General features: G+C 57.5%; 1 protein-coding gene across 8 annotated transcripts; it reads left to right on the forward strand.

Annotated features, from left to right (window-relative positions):
• The first annotated feature begins 406 nt into the window (after positions 1 to 406).
• Positions 407 to 14513, forward strand: MED16 (mediator complex subunit 16). 8 transcript variants are annotated; one of them, XR_013995113.1, is made up of 16 exons: positions 433 to 557; positions 1951 to 2128; positions 2915 to 3022; positions 3324 to 3493; positions 4684 to 5115; positions 5807 to 5912; positions 7666 to 7821; positions 8526 to 8737; positions 9212 to 9418; positions 10312 to 10522; positions 10952 to 11085; positions 11191 to 11383; positions 11789 to 12005; positions 13195 to 13278; positions 13807 to 14028; positions 14251 to 14509. XR_013995113.1 is itself a non-coding variant. In XM_081076617.1 (16 exons), the coding sequence occupies exons 3-16, from the start codon at positions 1996 to 1998 to the stop codon at positions 13931 to 13933; spliced, it is 2490 nt and encodes an 829-aa protein (XP_080932743.1). In that variant the 5' UTR covers positions 888 to 924; positions 1445 to 1552; positions 1951 to 1995; the 3' UTR covers positions 13934 to 14513. The 8 variants fall into 8 exon arrangements, 5 of the variants coding, with proteins under 5 accessions (XP_080932741.1, XP_080932744.1, XP_080932742.1 ...); XR_013995114.1 differs by lacking the exon at positions 433 to 557 and adding an exon at positions 677 to 701; XR_013995115.1 differs by lacking the exon at positions 433 to 557 and adding an exon at positions 767 to 924 and having other exon boundaries at positions 14251 to 14513.
• The last annotated feature ends 4218 nt before the right edge of the window (positions 14514 to 18731 follow it).

Below are 18731 nucleotides of genomic sequence, written 5' to 3' on the forward strand. Positions count from 1 at the left end.
GGAAGCAACCTCGATTGGGTAAAGCACTTCCTTTGTTTTGTCTCAGTTCCTGATACCAGAAAAGCAAAAATATGGAACGCTTCACGAATTTGCGTGTCATCCTTGCGCAGGGGCCATGCTAATCTTCTCTGTATCGTTCCAATTTTAGTATATGTGCTGCCGAAGCGAGCACGATTTCACGGCGTGAGCCGAGGACTATTTAAAGTACAAAGATAAAATTTTTTTACAGTAAGGGTGAACCTCTTTACAAAAGTTTAGCATCAAATTTTGTACGATGTGAGGCTAACATATAATGGAACCAAATGCGGTCATTTACTGGAGTCGAAAAAGTGTTCCTTTTTCTACCAAATAAAACTCAGGTGGCTGCTGGGAATTATTAATGCCTGTATGCAAACGACCCGGAAGTGGGGCGGAGCCGGAGCCACGGCCATCCCAGAAGTCTCCGGGAAGCGGCCGCGCCTCGCGGTCGAGTCGTTGGTCGTGGGGAAAGAAGGTGGCGCTGGAACCGGGGAGTTTGGACAAGTGCTGTATGTGGCCGTGTTGTACGAGCCCGTCCGGTGAGCGCGGGACTACGAGGGCACGGAGGATCGGCAGACCTCCTGACGGCCCAGGGCAGCGCGGCCCGAAGAAGGCGGGGACTCGTGGGCCCTGGGCGGGGTCTGTGGGGTCAGAGGGCGGGTCTGGAGAGCAAAGGGTTCTGGGTACGTGGCCTGGGCCGCGGTAGGCTTGGTCTGGGGTTTTAGGCGGCAACTCGGGGTCCGGAGCTGGGGGAAGTGGGGGCGGGGTCTAGGGATTGTTTCTCCCTGAGGAGGGGTCTCGGACGAATGGACGGGAGGCTTCAGGGTCTGGGAGACTTGGGGGCGGGACCTACAGATTGCGTGGGGCCCCGGTGATGGAGTCCGGAGTACCGAGGGAGAATTGGAGGTGGGTCCTGGAGGCCAGGTATCTGGGGGTGGGGTTTGGAAAGCAAAGGTGGTTGGGGACGTGGCTGGAGGTCTTTGGGGACTGAGCCGGGGATTGGTTGGGGTCTCTGCAGTGGAGCCTGAGAGTATAGGCTGGGCCTGGGAGCTCAAGGAACAAATTGGGAGCGGGGTTTGGAAAGCCAAGATTGGAGGGGATGGGGGTGGAGGGCTTCGGGAGAGTAACTTACAGTGTTGAAGGCGCTGGTGGCGGGGCTTTGTTCTGGAGCAGGGCCTGCAGAATCGGGGACGAGGGGGGTGATCTAATTAACAGTCTCACTGGGCTTTTGTGATGCTGAGAGGAAATAAGCTATAATTGATGCCGGGCACAGAGCTCTGAGGACACGTGCGCCTCTGTTGTTGGCGCTACTCAAAGCACGTCCCACGCTAAGACCACACTGCTGACTCCCCGCCAACCCGGCCACAGGCAGCCCCACCAGTGCCCTGCCTTCCAAATACACCCAGGATCCGACCTCTTCTTACAGTTGCCACTGCTGTCCAGCTTGTTACTAGCCTGGACCAGTGCAGTCAGCAACACCCCATCTCCTAAGCTGTACCCTGCAGAGAGCCAGAGGGGTCATGTTGAAGCATAAGTAGGTCACAGCCCTCCTGGGGCTCCCACCTCACTCTGGGTGAGGGCTCGCCGTCACCCCCACCCTCAGCTCGGCTGCCTGGCCACTCCTTCAGTACCCTAGACTCGATCCAGCCTCTGCCTTTGCACTGGCTGTCCCCTCTGCTAGGAATGCTCCTCCCCAGACATCTCCATGCTGCAGACCTCCCTCACACCCATGCTCAAATGTTGTCTCCCTGGTGTGGTCTCCTTGACCCTCCATGTTTAAAATGCAGCCCTCGCCCCCACCCCCAAAACCCAAGGTCAGGGACTGGGCCCTTTTCATTCTCTGTGGCGACCCAGCACCCAGCATAACTTTCAGTGCCCAGCAGGCGCTCAGGGAATGCTACGATGAGCTAGTCCTCTCTGTCACTCCCTCAGGTGGTCCTTCCCTCCCTCGGGTGACTGGTGTGTGACCGGCGACAGATGGATCTGGCTTATGTCTGCGAGTGGGAGAAATGGCCCAAGAGCACCCACTGCCCATCAGTGCCCCTGGCGTGCGCCTGGTCCTGCCGCAACCTCATTGCCTTTACTACAGACCTCCGGAACAATGACCAGGGTGTGTCCCCTCGCCTCCAGCCCAGCCCCCTGTCCTTCCTCTCCCCACACAGGCTCCCACAGTACCTGGCACATGGCTATAGGGCAACTCCAAGTCTCCAGGCCTGCCTGGGAGCTGTCCTCCACCTATTCAGGCCCTCTCAGGGCTTCCTCATTTGTAACAGGGTGGTGAGGGTCTCATCCTCACAGGTGTGCAAAGGGCAGATACATTGAACTGATGCCTCCTATCCTTGGTGAACCTCCCATTTAAGTGGTGGCTACTGTGGTGATGCTGTCCTACACCTGTGTGACAGGAGGGGCGAGGGGGGGCACCCCACTCAGGTTTGTTGGAGACTAGTGCCTCAGTTTTTGGGCTGTACATGTCACTGTTTGGCTTTCGAAAGCCTCTAAGGTACACGGATACTGGCTGTCTTCTCTCCATCATCTGAGTAATGTGCACTCGTTACAGAAAATTTAAAAAGCACAGAAACAGAATAAAGAGAACCACCTGTTACCTTCCATGTTAGCATTTATGGGGTCATTTTCTTCCCATTCTGTTTTCTGGGTCTCTTAAAAATGTGGTTGTAGATACACTGGTGGCAGACTCCCGGGCCTGCTGTGCTCTCCCGAGGGGACACGGCCTGGTCCTCGTTGCTGCCTGGGCCGTCGATCTGGTCGGCAGCACCTCCATGACTCCCCTGTGGGTGGCACATCCTCTGCTTCCTCCCTGATTCCCCCGGGGTCGTTGGTTGCCGCAGGGCCCTGTCGCTATCACCTTGCTGACCGTGCCCTGTCCCCCACCCGGCAGACCTGACCCGACTCATCCACATCCTGGACACGGAGCATCCCTGGGACGTGCACTCTGTCAGCTCGGGGCACCGCGAGGCCATCACCTGCCTTGAGTGGGACCAGTCAGGTGAGGGCAGAGCTGACGGTGTCCCTGCGTGGCCGAGGGAGACCACGGGGATGCTCACCCTTGACTCTGAATCTCAGGGTCACATGCTCTGTCTTTTCCTGGTTATGTCCCCAGAGTCCGGAGCTGGGACTGGAACCTTTGACTTGTGGCTTTCCAGCTCTTCCTGTTCCCCACGTCCAGAGCCATTTCCTCAGCATACCTTGTGCCACTCCCCTGCGCTGCTTTCTCCCAGGCCCTTCACATACTGCGGTGATTATCCCTGCCCGCAGGGGGGTTTGTCATGCAGGTCTGCCCCCCACAGGCTCCCGGCTACTGTCAGCTGATGCCAACGGACAGATCAAGTGCTGGAGTATGGCGGACCATCTGGCCAACAGCTGGGAGAGCTCTGTGGGCAGCCTGGTGGAAGGGGACCCCATTGTGGCCCTGTCCTGGCTGCACAACGGTGTGAAACTGGCACTGCACGTGGAAAAGGTGGGTGTCCTGTTTGAGAAAACAAGCGCTGTGGACGAGGTCATTTACTGTACCCATCTGCCGGTACACCTGGCTCCTCTTCTCCCATCACCGGAATCCTCTGGTTTTTTGAGGTGTGGACCTGGCTCACGCTTTTGATTAATCAGTCGGTTAACTTCTGTGGGCCAGCCATTTAACCGATGGCTGCTGTCTTCAGTGAGTCTCCCATTTAAATGACGGCTGCTCTCCTCAAAACCTAGCCCGCTCTTTGATTTAGTAATATTCCAGAATTTCTCTTTCCTCAGCCTATACTTCAGCCCAGTGTCACAGTGAAGCATGGGAGCCACCTGGGTCAAGGGGCACCTGAATTCAAATCCTGACTTCAAGCCTCTGTGCACCACTTTGCTCGTTGTCAAATGGGGTTGATGGTGGGTCTTGGTGAAGAGTCAATGAGAGGAGGCATGAGAGGGCTCAGCTCAGGGCCGGACACAGGTCTGAGGCCCAGGAACTTGCATTCTGCTCCAGCTTACCAGAGGGACACAGATGTTCTCAGGCCACCTAGAGAAACCCTGTGTAGCCTCCTGCTCGGGGTTGTTGCAGTGATGAAACACATTTGTCAAGATTCGTGGCACTGTATGCTTAAAAAAGGGTGAATTTTCTTGCATGTAAATCATACTTTAAACCCAATTTGCAACCATGAAATAGTAAGAAAATAGCAGCAGCAGCAGCCAGTACTTTCACAGCACCTCCTGAATGCTTTACTGAAGAGGTCTGTGTTTGTGAGCAGTCTTATCAGTGGCTGCTTCTGCAAATGCAGGGGAAGAGCGAGCAGTTGCAGCAGAGGCTACCTGGCCTGCAAAAGTGAAAATGCTGTGTCTAGCCCTTTACAGGAGAAGGCTGCAATTCCTGTCCTACACATGTTTAGTCATTTGATCCTCACCACGGTCCTCCAAAGTGTAGATGAGAAGACTGAGGGCCAGAGAGACCCATATCACATAGTGCTCAAGTGGCCAAGGCAGGATTTGAATTCAAGTCCACATTCTCATGTCTTCTGTCTCATTGTTCCTCTGTGTTTTTTTTTAGTGTGACTCCCAGAAGGGGGTCTTCAGGTCACAAGAGGAAGATCCACAATGGCTGGCAGGGTGTCTTTCTTGTCGCCCTAGGCTGGGGACTTCGGCATTAAGTGGACCCCTTTACTCTCTCCCCCACAGTCAGGAGTCTCCAGCTTCGGGGAAAAGTTCTCCCGTGTCAAGTTCTCGCCGTCTCTCACGCTGTTTGGGGGCAAGCCCATGGAGGGCTGGATCGCAGTGACGGTCAGCGGCCTGGTCACCGTGTCCCTACTCAAGCCTAGCGGGCAGGTGCTAACGTCGACGGAGAGCCTGTGCCGGCTGCGCAGCCGTGTGGCCCTGGCTGACATCGCCTTCACGGGTGGTGGCAATATCGTGGTGGCCACGGCGGATGGCAGCAGCGCCTGCCCCGTGCAGTTCTACAAGGTGTGTGTGGGCGTGGTCAGCGAGAAGTGCCGTGTGGACACTGAGATCCTTCCCTCGCTGTTCATGCGCTGCACCACCGACCCCAACCGCAAGGCCAGGTTCCCTGCCGTCACCCACCTCAAGTTCCTGGCCCGCGACATGTCAGAGCAGGTGAGTGCCCAGCGGATGTGCTCCAACACTCACCCGCAATCCTGGGGTTGGGTGTCCACACAGGCCTCTCGGGGCTAAACCCAGGTGAGGGCAGGGCTGGTCCTTCCGGAGGCCCCGGGAGAACAGTTTCCAGCCTTTTCCAGCTTCTAGAGGCACCGCGTCCCTGGCTCGTGGCCCCTCCTCCATCGTCACAGCCAGCAGGGCAGCCCCTTCCATCTCTGACTCTGAGCCTCCCGCCTCCCTCTTATGAGGACCCGGTGATGACACTGGGCCCCCTGGAACCCAAGGTCGTCCCCATCTCAGGGGCCCTCACTTAATCCCACCTGCAAAGTTCCTCTGCTGTGTGAGGTGACATTTTTGCAGGTCCCTGGACCAGGATGGGGACTGACTCTACTAAGTTACCCGAGTTTCCATCATAACGCGCAGCAGTAAGGCCCAAGCCCCCACCAGGGAGCGCACTATCGGAGTGATGTTTCGTTTCAGGATGGGGGCCGGTGGTGGGGTATTGGTTCGAATCCACAGTGGCTGTGAGGTTGGGGCCTGCATGAGCGATTGAGAAGCTGGAGGCCCAGGGAGGGGAGGTGACCGGATCAGGCAGGCCAGCACTGAGCCCAGGGTACAATGAGTGCCCCCCAAAGTGTGCGTGCGCGAGGCACTGCGTCCTCATCAAGCTGCCCGCCGTTCGCCCCAGGTGCTCCTGTGCGCATCCAGCCAGACGAGCAGCATCGTGGAATGCTGGTCTCTGCGGAAAGAGGGGCTCCCTGTGAACAACATCTTCCAGCAGATCTCCCCTGTGGGTGAGGCCCCCTTGAGGGGAGGGAGGCTGGGGCATTTGACTTTTAATTTGGGGAAACTGAGGCTCAGGGAGGCAAAGTCCTTGCCTGCAGTCACTCAGCAGGCAGCCTTAACCATCTCACCCTAAAACCTCCTTTGGGGACCATGTGCCTAGTGGAGGAATGGTAGTGCAAAGGTCCTGGGGCACGAGGTCAGGAGCTAGAACGGGGCCACAGGGAGGCACCCAATCCTAAAAGCCATGGAATCTTCTGGAAACTCTGGTATAACGTGAGGAAATCGAGACTGGAGGGATTAACTGTTTTTGCCAAGAACACACTCGCTGGTTTTCCTCACCTCCCTCTCCCCCATCCTCACACCCATGTGAAGCCCCCATGGCTCGGGGTGGCCCAAAGATGCCCCACTAAGATAAGCACCCTCTCCTCTCTGACACAGACCCTAGAAAAAGCCACTTTGTTTTCATCCGCTGAAGCCAGGGTTGGGGGTTTAGGGTGTAAAGCCCGCCCCCCAGGTTTCATGCTGCCTCTCCGAAGAGTGTGGCTTTTTGCTGATTAGTGCTAATGGACCTGGAGTGGTGGCACCTGCTGGGGTGCTCAGCAGGGCCGCTAATGAAACAGGGTCAAGAGGACCCTGATGGCGCTGCCCCCCACCTGGGCGGTGGTGCTTCCATAAGCTTCCCACTTTGGCCACAGAGTAATGAATGTAAAGAGGGCCAGCCCTACCCTGTCCCTGGACCAGCATCCTGGGGAGCTTGTGGACAGCAGCTGGCGGCCCTACAGGGGGTCTCTGTCTCTCCAGGCGCTGGTCAGGGGAAAGGAAGTGTGTAAATGGCTGGGCAGAGTGCCTGGCCTGCAGGCCCTCCCTAGACACCCCACTGTGGTTTTTACCCTTACGCTCTGTGTACTGAATTCCACTCTGACCTCTCTGGGCCTCAGTTTCCCCTGGGAGGGGCGATGTTTGCGGAGACTCTCTTGCTGGTTTTGCAGCAGGTTTATAAACTGGGGAGCCAGCCAGGGGCACAGATCTGGAGACACACGGGTGGCAAAGAGGAGCCCTGTGACAGCGTTGCTGTGTAACAAACCAGCCCCAAACTGAGGCTCAGAACCACAACCTGTGTTGTCCTGAGTTGGCTGCCCGCTGCGCCTGCCTGGTTCTTGTTCCTGCCATCAGCCTCTGGGCTCGGGCTGCTGATGGCAGCTGGGCCCATTTTCCCAGGGTGTCAGCCCTGCAGACCAGCCCGCTGGGCGCCTCTGCTCACATCCTGTGCACCAGCCCCCATTGGCCAACCCCAGTTGACAGAAATCACTCTACCCCCTGTTAGGGGGGTATTCAGCATCACGCCGAGGGTTGGACACAGGAAGGAGATATGTCTTATGTGGTAGGGAGAGCTGGAGTCCCACCCAGGACTTCTTAAATCTCAGGGACAGAACACCCAATGCAAGCTGGCCGAGTTGTAAGGGGCGTTTCAGGGTTTGTGTGGCGGCAAAGTCTGGGGTGGCACCCCCTTTCAGTTTATCAGGTCCAACCCACCCCATGGTGCCCCAGGACTGGGTTCTGTTGGCTGCCTCCTGTCACGTACCCATCCCACACCAGGCAGCTAGCTGGGACATGTCACCCAGTTGTCAGGGCTGAGGCGGGCCCCGAGGAGGGGCAGGCCCGGGGATTGGAGAAGGGGGCCTGGCTGGTGCCCCCTGTGGGGACCCATTTGCAGCATTTGTTTTCATTCCGTTGCTATTCTGTGTCCCTGCCTCTTTTCAGTTGGTGACAAGCAGCCCATGATTCTCAAATGGAGGATCTTGTCGGCCACCAATGACTTGGACCGGGTATCTGCTGTGGCACTGCCCAAGCTACCCATCTCACTCACCAACACTGACCTGAAGGTGGCCAGCGACACACAGTTCTACCCTGGCCTCGGTATGGTGGGCTCTGCCTCAGGCTCGGGTCTCAGGGCCGTGGGAGCCTCCTGGCCTCAAGTCAGTTTCCAGTGAGCTGGTAGCCCTGCTTTAAGGGCAGAGGCTCAAAGGGCTGTGAGGTTGGCTGATGAAAAGCTGTATCTTTAATATGTAAAGAGCTATTAGAAATCAATAAAACAGAAGTTGGGAACTTGGGGCAAACTTTCCAGATAGGCAGCCCCCCCACCCTGTGGTAGCAGCTGAGATGTTGATCCTGGGTTCAGTTCCTGGGCCCGTGACCATGAACGAGTTAGGCTTAAAGTGTTGTGACAGCTGACAGCCCCCTGAGCCTGCTACATGTTCATTACAAGCTTAAGGCTCAAGCCCCTGGCTTCACTGATCTCTGTTACCACTATGAGGCCTTTTGTGTGCCCCTCCCCTCCCAGCTTGGCCCCCTGGAAGTTGTATGTTTGCTCACATCAGCCAAAACTTAGTGCCAGCCACACAAAGGAGTGGGGGGTGTACAGCCTGAATTGGCAGTGGGGTGCTGCACTGATTCTCGTGGGCTGTTAGCAAAGGAAGGGGGCACGGCTGTTGGGACAGCCGGCCCGACATGGGCACTGGGCCCCGGGCAGCTCAGGCCTCACCCCTCCCCAGGGCAGGTCCTTCCCATCATCCAAAGCTTGGAGGTCGTTCGCCTGACCCCCGCATGTGCCCCTCCCCCAGGGCTGGCCCTGGCCTTCCATGATGGCAGCGTCCACATTGTGCACCGACTGTCACTGCAGACCATGGCGGTCTTCTACAGCTCTGTGGCCACACGTGCCGTGGACGAGCCGGCCATCAAGCGCCCTCGGACCACGGGTCCTGCCGTCCACTTCAAGGCCATGCAGCTCTCCTGGACCTCCCTGGCCCTTGTGGGCATCGACAATCACGGGAAGGTAAGTGCTGGCCTGGGTGTATCAAAGCCACGTGTGCAGTGGGGACAGGAGGAGTCCCCCCCCATGCTAGCCTGCTGCCTGGGAGGACATGGGCTCTGTCAAGTCACTGTCGGACATCTGCCTGTCACTTGTTTTGGTTCCATTTCCATGGCACCAATGTGTGGTAGCCTTGCCCATCACCGTTCCACAGGCCTTTGTGTGAGGTGCTCAGCTTTAATGGGGACTGATGGGACCCCCACGGCCCCACGTGGTTCTGCATCTTCCATGGAGGTCCAGTCACCCCAGATGTGCCTTGCAGGTGTAGGGTGGCCCCTCAGGCTGTTTCTGGGAAGTGGGACTCCATCGACATCCAGTGTGTGCGGCTCCAGTGAGCCCGTGAATGCTTCTACGCAGTGGTCTTTGATGCCCACCAGGGCGGTGGGGCCAGGACCCAGGTGTGCCCTCTGTGGCCTCACTGGCCGTTCCTTCCCGCAGCTGAGCATGCTCCGCATCTCGCCTTCCATGGGCCACACGCTGGACATGGGCCTGGCCCTGCGACACCTGCTCTTCCTGCTGGAGTACTGCATGGTGACTGGCTACGACTGGTGGGATATCCTGCTGCACGTGCAGCCGGCCATGGTGCAGAGCCTGGTGGACAGGCTGCACGAGGAGTACACGCGCCAGAGCGCCACCTTGCAGCAGGTAGTGCCAGGCAACACCCCCAACTTCTTCACCTTCAGTTTTCTGTCGAAAGTCAGAACCCTGCAGGTGGGACGTGAACCCCTGGGGCCCTGCCTCCCTGCCATGGACAGGGGACCATGTCCCCAAACCGCTCCGAGTGCTACGTGTGCATGCCCGTTTGGATCCCTGCGCCTCGCCCATGCAACATGACGGGCAGCAAGTAGGCTCAAACATCAAAGGGGAAGAGAGAGCGATGGCCAGACAACACGTGTGTGCCCCTGAAACCACGCTCACCCGGGGGCCCTGAGATCCAGTGGGAGGTCAGCGTGGGCACTGCACAAGCGCAGTTGTAGAAATGGGTGGTTTTCCTTTCTGCCAGCAGTGACCAGTAAGATGGTACAAGGGGGAAAAGGACTCCTTCACAAGAACAGCTTGATAGAATAGGAGTGAGCCTATTAGGGTGTGCGGACGCGGCAGAAATACAATCACATCATGCTTAGGAGCCCTAACCGTGCAGCATTTTAATTCATCGGCGCATTCAGTTGTCCCACGGCACCAGGGCCCCCCAGCACTGCTGACACTGGGCCACGTCATCTCTGTGGGGGACCGTCCTGGGCACTGCGAGGCTCAGCAGCATCCCTGGCCCCGCTTCCCCAGTGCAAGGAGCTCCCCCAGTGTGACAAGCACAGTGTCCCCAGCCATGGCCCACTGTCCCTTGGCTGCAGATTGACACCCCACCCAGCCTACAGGCAGGTCCGCTTACCGGATTCTGCCATTGGAGGTGAGGCACAGAGAGGTGAAGCAGGCTGCTTCACCTGGCCCAGCCAGCTACACGCTGTGGCAAAAGCCTCTTCCGCAGGCCTCTCCGGTGGCTTGGGAGGCAGTCTGTCCGTCTCACGCCACCTGTCCCCCAGGTCCTGTCCACCCGGATCCTGGCCATGAAGGCCTCCCTGTGCAAGCTGTCGCCCTGCACGGTGACCCGCGTGTGCGACTACCATGCCAAGCTCTTCCTCATCGCCGTCAGCTCCATGCTCAAGTCCCTGCTGCGCCCACACATCCTCAACACGCCCGACAAGAGTCCCGGCGACCGGCTGACCGAGGTCTGCACCAAGATCACGGATGTCGGTGGGTCCTGTCTCTACTCAAGGACTGTTCACTGGTGTCTGCTGTGCCAGGCCTGAGGGCTGGCCTGGAGCTGGGGGCAGATGTCAACCAGAGAGGAACAAAAGACAAGAAAGACGAGTCAGCCGGGCCTGGGAGCTGTGTCCCTGAGCAAATGCCTGGGAGGGGAGGGGCTGCGGGGGCAGCAGCACAGGTGGGTCTGAGGGCCTTGGGGTGGTCCTGAGGCCGGCGGTGGACAGCCTGTGGCTCAGGGCCCCGCCCCTTCCTCGAGGCCCCCTGCTCAGCCATCCTGCCCACTCACTTGTTCACGGCGTTGGGTGGGCCCTAGCTCGTGGTGGGTGCCGGTGGGTGGTGAGGCGACGAGGGTGCAGAGTGGGGCCAGCCCGTGTGCACTGTGGGGCCCCGCTGCTCTTGACTGCTCCTTCCTTCCAGACATTGACAAGGTCATGATCAACCTCAAGACAGAGGAGTTTGTGTTGGATATGAACACACTGCAGGCGCTGCAGCAGCTCCTGCAGTGGGTGGGTGACTTCGTGCTCTACCTGCTGGCCAGCCTGCCCAACCAGGTGTGCACCCTACCTGTCCCTCCCCAGCACCCCCTGCCCCAGAACCCACCGGGTCCTAGGCTGCTGCACGCAGATAAATGCACAGCCTGAGTGCTTCTCCCCCAGGGCTCTCCACTGCGGCCTGGCCACAGCTTCCTGCGGGACGGCACCTCGCTGGGCATGCTGCGGGAGCTGATGGTTGTCATCCGTATCTGGGGCCTGCTGAAGCCCAGCTGCCTGCCTGTGTACACAGCCACCTCCGACACCCAGGACAGCATGTCCCTGCTCTTCCGTCTGCTCACCAAGCTCTGGATCTGCTGTGAGACACCCAGCCCTCTGCTCCCATCCCCCTACCAACCTACAACCCCTGGCCAAGGCCCCCCACTAGAATGGGACCGGCTCGGTCTCGGTCCCCACTGTTTCCCTAGCACCCAGCACAGGTCCAAGTACAGGGTGAGTGCTCATTAGACATCAGCCGTGTTAGGCACTGGTGGCTTGGCTTGTGTCGCCAGGCCATGTATTTCTGGAGGGCTGGGTTCTGTCATTCTTGCAGCCCTGTTCCCAGGAAGGCACCCAGTGCTCACTTAATGTTTTTTCAGTGAATGATTGGGTTCCAAGAGCTTCCATGGCCACCCGGAAAGTCAGGGCAGAGCTGGGCTCAGACATGGGCCCTGAGCTCCAAGCTGCGTACGACGTCCTCAGGGTCCCGCTCCTCTCCCTGCAGGCCGTGATGAGGGCCCCACAAGTGAACCAGATGAGGCACTCGTTGACGAGTGCTGCCTGCTTCCCAGCCAGCTGCTCATCCCCAGCCTGGACTGGCTGCCTGTCAGCGACGGCCTGGTCAGCCGCTTGCAGCCCAAGCAGCCCTTGCGGCTGCACTTTGGCAAGGCTCCCGCTCTGCCTGTCAGCGCCACCACCTTGCAGCTGGATGGCCTCATCAGGTGCGTGTCCTCTGCCTTGCGCCCTTTGCATGTTCCTTCCAGGAGGTTCTCCCTAAAACTACCTGACTCCCTCCTTCATGCCTCTGCCTCGGGGCCTGTGCATGTTTACCTGCTGCCTTCTTCTGTCCCCTAGAGATGTCCATCGCTCAGTCACTGAATTCCCCCCACACCCCAGTACTTGTCACTTCCCTCCACTGTCACCTGTCTTTACTGATCTGTGCCCTTGGATATGTAATAGCCGCCCCATGGTCTGTCACTGTATACAGTGCCCACGTGATGACCTTGGTTACTCGGGCTCCAGCTCCTGCAGAGGTCAAGCTGATACAATGTTACCATAACCCACACCCGGCCTGGCCCGCAGTCCCCAGCAGATAAAACGCTGTGTCAGGCGGGACCTCCGCAGGGCTGAGGGGACCTCTGGCAGTCTGGGGCTAGCCCTGTTTTTGGAAATGTGGAGTCGAAACAGCCAAAGCCTGCTGAGTTTAACCCTGTACTGCCCACAGCACCATGGGGTGGGGTTTTATCCCCATCTCGTAGGCGAGTGAACACCTCAGAAAGGTGCAGTCACTGAACCAAGGTCAGAGGCAGGAAGCAGCCTAGTGGCAATCCCAACCAGGACCGTGAGGCTCCCACCCCCGCTTGATGCTCATTGGGTGAAGAGACACATGTGACCTCCCCACGTAGCCTGTTCCTTTGGGTGGGAAGTTTCAGAAAACTGAGCAGAAGGAAGAGCAGTCTCACCTCCAGGCCCTCCCAGCACTTTCTTCTTGTGTCATGGTGGGACACAGCCTGATGAATCACAGGCTTCCCTCTGTGTCTGCGTTTCAGAACAGACTTTTATGAACAAGGAGGTCATCACAGGAAGCTTTTGAACCTTTTGTTTTGAAAACTTTTAAACATATTTCACATGAGTATAACGAGCCGTCCCAGCCACTGGGTCCCCTCCAGAAACAGGTTCCTGCTGCAAGGTTCTCTGGTGTCATCCAGAGGGCACGGCACCATCCAGGCCCAATATGTCTGCGAGCAGAAGGCATGTGGACACTCCTCCACACGCACGCACCTTCCATTGTGTTCTGCCATGGTGGGCGCTTCACGTGCGCTTTGTCTCTGGGAGATGGACCCTTGCCAGCGTGTGCATGCGTGTGTGTGTGCAGGGCCCTGATGCCCTTCGGTCTCCCTCACCCGCCAGGGCACCGGGCCAGCCCAAGATGGACCACCTGCGAAGGCTGCATCTGGGCGCCTACCCCACGGAGGAGTGCAAGGCCTGCACCAGGTGAGCCACACCTGCACCCCTATAGCACATGCTGCCTCGGCTCTGCACCCAGGGCCCAGGGCTGAGGGGCTTTCACTCTGTGAGCCTCAGTTTCCCCACCATGAGCGTGCCTCCCTTGTAGTCTCTAAGGGCCAGGCTGCCTCAGGAGGTCCTGGGGGGCCCATCCTAGGACATTGACAGTGATTGCACAGCCCTCATGGAGCTCCTGGTAACCCAAGTTGCAGGAATAAAGGAGCAACCAGGGCACAGCCCTGGCCCTGCGCTGGCACTTTGCGAACGTGGCCCATTGCTGCCACACAACCCCAGACACTAGGGAGTTTCTGAGTCAGGACTTCACCTCCCAACCCCTGCATTGTCCACTCACGGAGGTACGGGGGCAATGCCTGAGCCGGCCAGAAGGACGTGTAGAGTTAGCTCGGCCTCGGGGCAGTGCAGGGAGCAGCATTCCTGTGGGGGAACAACGTGTACAAGGGCGCAGTGGCAGGTGGGAGTGCTCCCCTCAGCTCCTCCCACCGGCTCTGCCTGCAGGTGTGGCTGTGTCACCATGCTGAAGTCACCCAACAAGACGACGGCCGTCAAGCAGTGGGAGCAGCGCTGGATCAGGAACTGCCTGTGTGGGGGGCTGTGGCGGCGGACGGCCCTGAGCTGCCCCTGACTCGGGTCTCTGTGTCCTGTAAAGAGATTCCTGAGGGGAAGGCAACGCCGCTTCCTCACTGGTGACAGCATTCACACACTTGGGACCTTCATCAGGTGTGTTAAAAAATATCTTTGACAGATGACTTTTGGGGCCTCATCGCCCGTGACAGGGAGGGCAGATGAGGCCATGGCCGGAAGCCTCCTCCCGGTGGTGCCCCGCGGCCCAATGGCACCGTTTTCTCTCCCTCGGAGCCTAATGACATTTCCCAGGAGGAGAGGCCCGGCTGTGTATCTACCCGTCCTGGGTGCTGAGACAGACCTGGGCCTGCCCCTTAGGTCTCACCACCCAAGTGCTGACCTCCCCGGACCTGCAGACCCCCAGGAGCACCTCCAGATGTCCCAGGTCCAAGATCAGAGGGTCCAGGACACTCTGGGCATCTGTCCTTTAAAACGTCCCACGTGAACCTATCGGGTGTCTAGTGGTTGCTGCCAGTGACACCAGCCAGGCTCCTGCCTCAGTTTGCTCACCTGTAGCTGCTTATCCAGGGGCCTCTGACCTAGGCCGCCCAATAAATGTTCAGCTGGGTTGGGTCACAGGCGCTTGGTGTGTGGTGAATGTCGCCCAGTAGCCCCTTCCCAGGCCCCGCCCACTCCAACTCCCCTCCCCTATCACGCAGTCTTGGTCTCTGTGCCCATGTATGTCGCTCTCTCTGTGTCAACGTTTATAGAGCGCCTAGCTCTACCAGGCACAGGTCCTGCAGGGGGCAACAGGCTGGGGGTAGGTGGGGGCTCTGCCCCCCCCACAGGCTCCTCTGTAGGTGGGTTTCTGTGTCCACGTGTCTCCACATGTCTCTGTCTGGTGGGTGGTCTCCCCCACCCAGCTCCCCACCCAGAGCTGCTCAGGCCTGGTCCCCCCAGGCCCCTTCCTGGATTGCTCCCCCTCAGGTGCCAGGTGCAGTGCCCTGCCTTTTATGTGGTAGTTGCTTCTTATATTTTCCTCTGGAGGCTCCAAGGAGAAGGCCAGGTCGGCACCTGTGAGAGGTAACAGCTGCTGCACGCTCCCCTTCGCCTCTGGGGGTCGCAGGATGTCAGGGAGCCCTTACCAAGGGACTGGGCCAACTTTAAAGCCTTCCTGCCCGCAGCCACAGGACTGGGACAGTGTCCAGTCCAAATGTGATTTGGCTGGTGCTTTCCGCAGGAACTTGGAGCTCCTAGGCTGTGTACACCAGGAAGGGACAGGGAAGCTGTCCCTCAGCCCTTCAGTGGGCTCCTGGCCACGTGGCCTCATTTGCCACCCTAGTAAAGAGGGGGACCCCTCAGACAGACCTGAGTAGAGATGCCTATGGGTGAGGGTTACTGCCCTAGGGACACAGCCATTGTGAGCCAGTGGAGGGAATGCCTGTAAACCATTTGTTCTCAGAATCAGGAGTTTGGGGAGTGGGAACAAGGCCTTTCCCCTACCGAGATGTCCCCCGGTCCTTCCTACCCCACCACACCTGTGATTCTGCCACTGCGCCATCTGCTTGTTGAGGTGGAGAGGCTCGTCCTTCGATAGTCATGTCACCCACACCTCATTGGGCCACATATCTACTTGGATTTGCCCCAGCCCAGGCCCAACGGGAGCAAAGATACCTCCGTGTGACTCCAGGTCACCTGGACACATTGAAGAGGAGGGGACAAACCACCCGCTTCTCTTGACCTGGAGAAATAGCATAAGGGTTGGGTGGTGGCTCTATGTCACTAAGTTCAGGTGGTTTGTTGTGCAGCAGGCACCAGAACATTCTATAAATCATTGCGCAAGCCCAGTGGGTAAAACATGCCTGGCTGCCTGGGAACACCAGATTGTGGGGACACATGAGGTGGCCCGCCTGCCCCGGGTCCCCTGGAATGTTCAAACGGGGGGAGTCTGTGGATCAAAATGTTTTGTTGTCCCCCACTTGGGTACCAGCCTCCGGAAATAGAAGCAGAGGGTGTGACCTATCCAAGTGGGGTACAGCGGGCGGGGGGAGGGGGGGGTGTGGAGGCCACAGCTACCTTGGGTCCTTCCTGCCCCTCCCCCGTGGCTCTCAGGCTTGTCCTGCCCCCCTTCTGGCAAGTGGGAGGGTAACACTTGCATATCAGAGCCATGTACCTGGGGGGCACAACCAGGAGAGGCCCTGCAGGGTCAAAGGGATCTCAGAAGGCATTGTCCCCCAGGGCTCTGGTTTCTGCCATGATCACAGGAGCCCCCCCCCCCCCGAAAAAAACAACACAGGAGCAGTCAGTTCTAAAGGGCAAATGGCATTTAAATCTGTCTCCTGCCAGGCTGTGCCTCCTGTCTGGATACCCTTCCCCCTTTTCTGCTGGGCAAACCCGCACAATCCTCCCCTGCCCTCAGGTTGTGCCCCTGCCCTCCACCCACTCCACCGTTCAGGCCACGGGACTAGGTCTCCAGCTTCAACAGTCATCAGCCTAGCAACAGGGAACAGTCCTGTTTCACTTGTACCGCCACCAGTGTTGCCAGATAAAAGGCAGGATGCCCAGTAAATGTGAATTTCAGATGAACAATGAGTGTGTTTTTTAGTTTAAATGTCCCACATGTTACATGGGATCTACTTAACAGCATAAAATGTACTTGTTTTCTGAAAGTCCCACTTGACTGGACAGGCTGTGTTTTTATTTGCTAAATCTGGTCATCCTCCTCCTCCCCAAACTGAATCCATTCAAAGCCGCTCCCTGACCTCATCTTTTCATTCAGGAAATACCTATCAAATGACTGAGTCTTTGATGCTACATGACCAGCAATTACATCTCCCGTCCCCTTATTTGAACATGCACAATTTCTCAAATTATACATGAAATCCAAGAGCACGCTAAGAACCTCACACCCGTCATCAGAAAGTCTAAATGAGTCACACATCCTGTGCACAGAATATGTAACCAGCTACCATGAGCAGAACTGGGTCTCAGCTGTGTCCACCGGACCCAGCACACAGGAGGAGCTCCAAAAGCGCTTTTGTGTGAATGAATGACTCGTCCAAACAAAACTTCACCGCAAGTTCAATCCCAACTTTCTAATCGTCAGTGAGGCCCACGACTTCACCTCTCAGACTCTGCCCGGATTTGCATAAATGGGAGGTCATGAACACCCTTTATGGACCAGGCTCAATGCCTGGAGCCTGATAGGTGCTGGGCCTCAATGGCCCCTCATCCAGGTGGGAGAAACAACACAGGGCATTGGAATCTGTGTTCTGACCTCTGTCACCTCCCCGTCGTTGCCCAGGAGGGTAATGCGTCTAAGGGGCAGAGTGGTGTGGCTGCTCCGTCAACCTCTTTCTTTGACCCTCTCAGCGCAGGGGATGTCTACGCCCGTGGCTCTGGGTTTGAACCCAGGCTTCGTCCGGGTCCATTTGGGACACCATCATAATAGCACAACTTTAGAGTGTGTACCTAAACCTCAGCCCAGAGCAGGGTCTTGCAGACAGTACGCCCACACGCTCCTGTTGGGTAGCAAAGGGAGAGCTGAACGCTAGCCGAGGATCCAACCCCACGCGAGCCCAACCTAGGTCTCCCGTCTCCTCTCGCCTTCTAGGGAAGAGTATGGGCGCCCCCGTGTGGCCTACATGCGGAGCGGCGCTTCCCTGGGCCTCGGGGAGCCTCTCGCCTTCTAGGGAAGGGTAAGGCCGCCCCCGTGTGGCGAAGGTCTAGGTCAGCGCCTGTCGTCTCCAGGGGGCGTCCAAGGCGTCAGGTCTCCCGGTTTTGCTGCCTAGGTTCTTCCTGCCAGGTTTGCCGCCTCTCAGCCTTCCGGTCACCTCCTGACACCTCACTACCGATGAACGCGATTTAGATTGTGGATTCTGCCTCCCCCTGGGTCTGGCTCGGCTCCGTCGTGTCCCACATGCAGTGTGTGCTCAATAAAGTCTAATCAGGTCTGTGATGGGGGACGCAGGGGCCGCGGAACTCACCCCCTCCCACGAGCAAACAAATACACAGCCACACAGACAACATTTACTCCCGTGACAAGCGAGGGCTGAATAAACAGCTTCTGAACAACAAAGGAGAAAGAGACGAGCAGAGAAGGCTGGGGCCGGGGTGTCCTCTCCATCCATAGGGCGGCTTTGTCCAGGGACTCTGACCTACCTGCAAGGCCTTTGCAGCGCCTTGCCAGACACATAGCTGCAGCCCATTTCCGTCCTGCACAAAGGCAGCAAGCCGGGTCCCTGGGTCACCACACATACCTCCCCACCTGGAGCTGCTCCTGTTCAGTGGGCCAGTGTCCCCAACGCCTTAGGCACCCACTTGGCTCCTACCAACCTGCCAACCATGCAGCACACACAGCCGACACAGAGGCCGCTTCTACCTCAGGCCACTTTCTCAATAATGAAAGAGGGAGTTATTCTGCCAAATTCATATAAATAAATCACAGAAATCAAATGAAACAAAAAGACAGAATATCTCTCAAATGAAGGAACAAGAAAAAAATCTCCAGAAAAAAACCCCAAGGAAATGGAGACAAGAAATTTGCCTGAAAAGAAGTAAAACAAAACTGTCATAAGGAGGCTCACCAAACTTGAGAGTGAAATAGAGGAACTTCAACAAAAAGAAAGTATAAGAAAGAACCAGGCAGACCTGAAGAATACAGTAACTGCAATGAAAAATATATGAGAAGGAATTAACATCAGAGTAATTGACACAGAAAAAAGGATTAGCGATCCGGAAGACAACCAATCAGAACAGCAGAAAGAAAAGAGAATTAACGAAACAAGGATAGTTAGGGGACCTCTGGGATAACATCAAGTGCTCAAACATTTGCATTAATAGGGATCTCAGAGGAGAAG

This window comes from Rhinolophus hipposideros (genome assembly GCF_964194185.1).
Source record: "Rhinolophus hipposideros genome assembly, chromosome: 16".
NCBI classification, from domain to species: Eukaryota; Metazoa; Chordata; class Mammalia; order Chiroptera; family Rhinolophidae; genus Rhinolophus; species Rhinolophus hipposideros.

What these genes read in the sequence shown, in the direction of transcription:
- MED16 (XM_081076615.1), top strand. Translation starts at nt 1,996, where the DNA reads ATGGATCTGGCTTATGTCTGCGAGTGGGAGAAATGGCCCAAGAGCACC. An exon ending in ACAGTTCTACCCTGGCCTCG is followed by an intron (nt 7,822 to 8,525) that starts GTATGGTGGGCT and finishes CCCCTCCCCCAG; the next exon opens with GGCTGGCCCTGGCCTTCCAT. An exon ending in CACCAAGATCACGGATGTCG is followed by an intron (nt 10,523 to 10,951) that starts GTGGGTCCTGTC and finishes CCTTCCTTCCAG; the next exon opens with ACATTGACAAGGTCATGATC.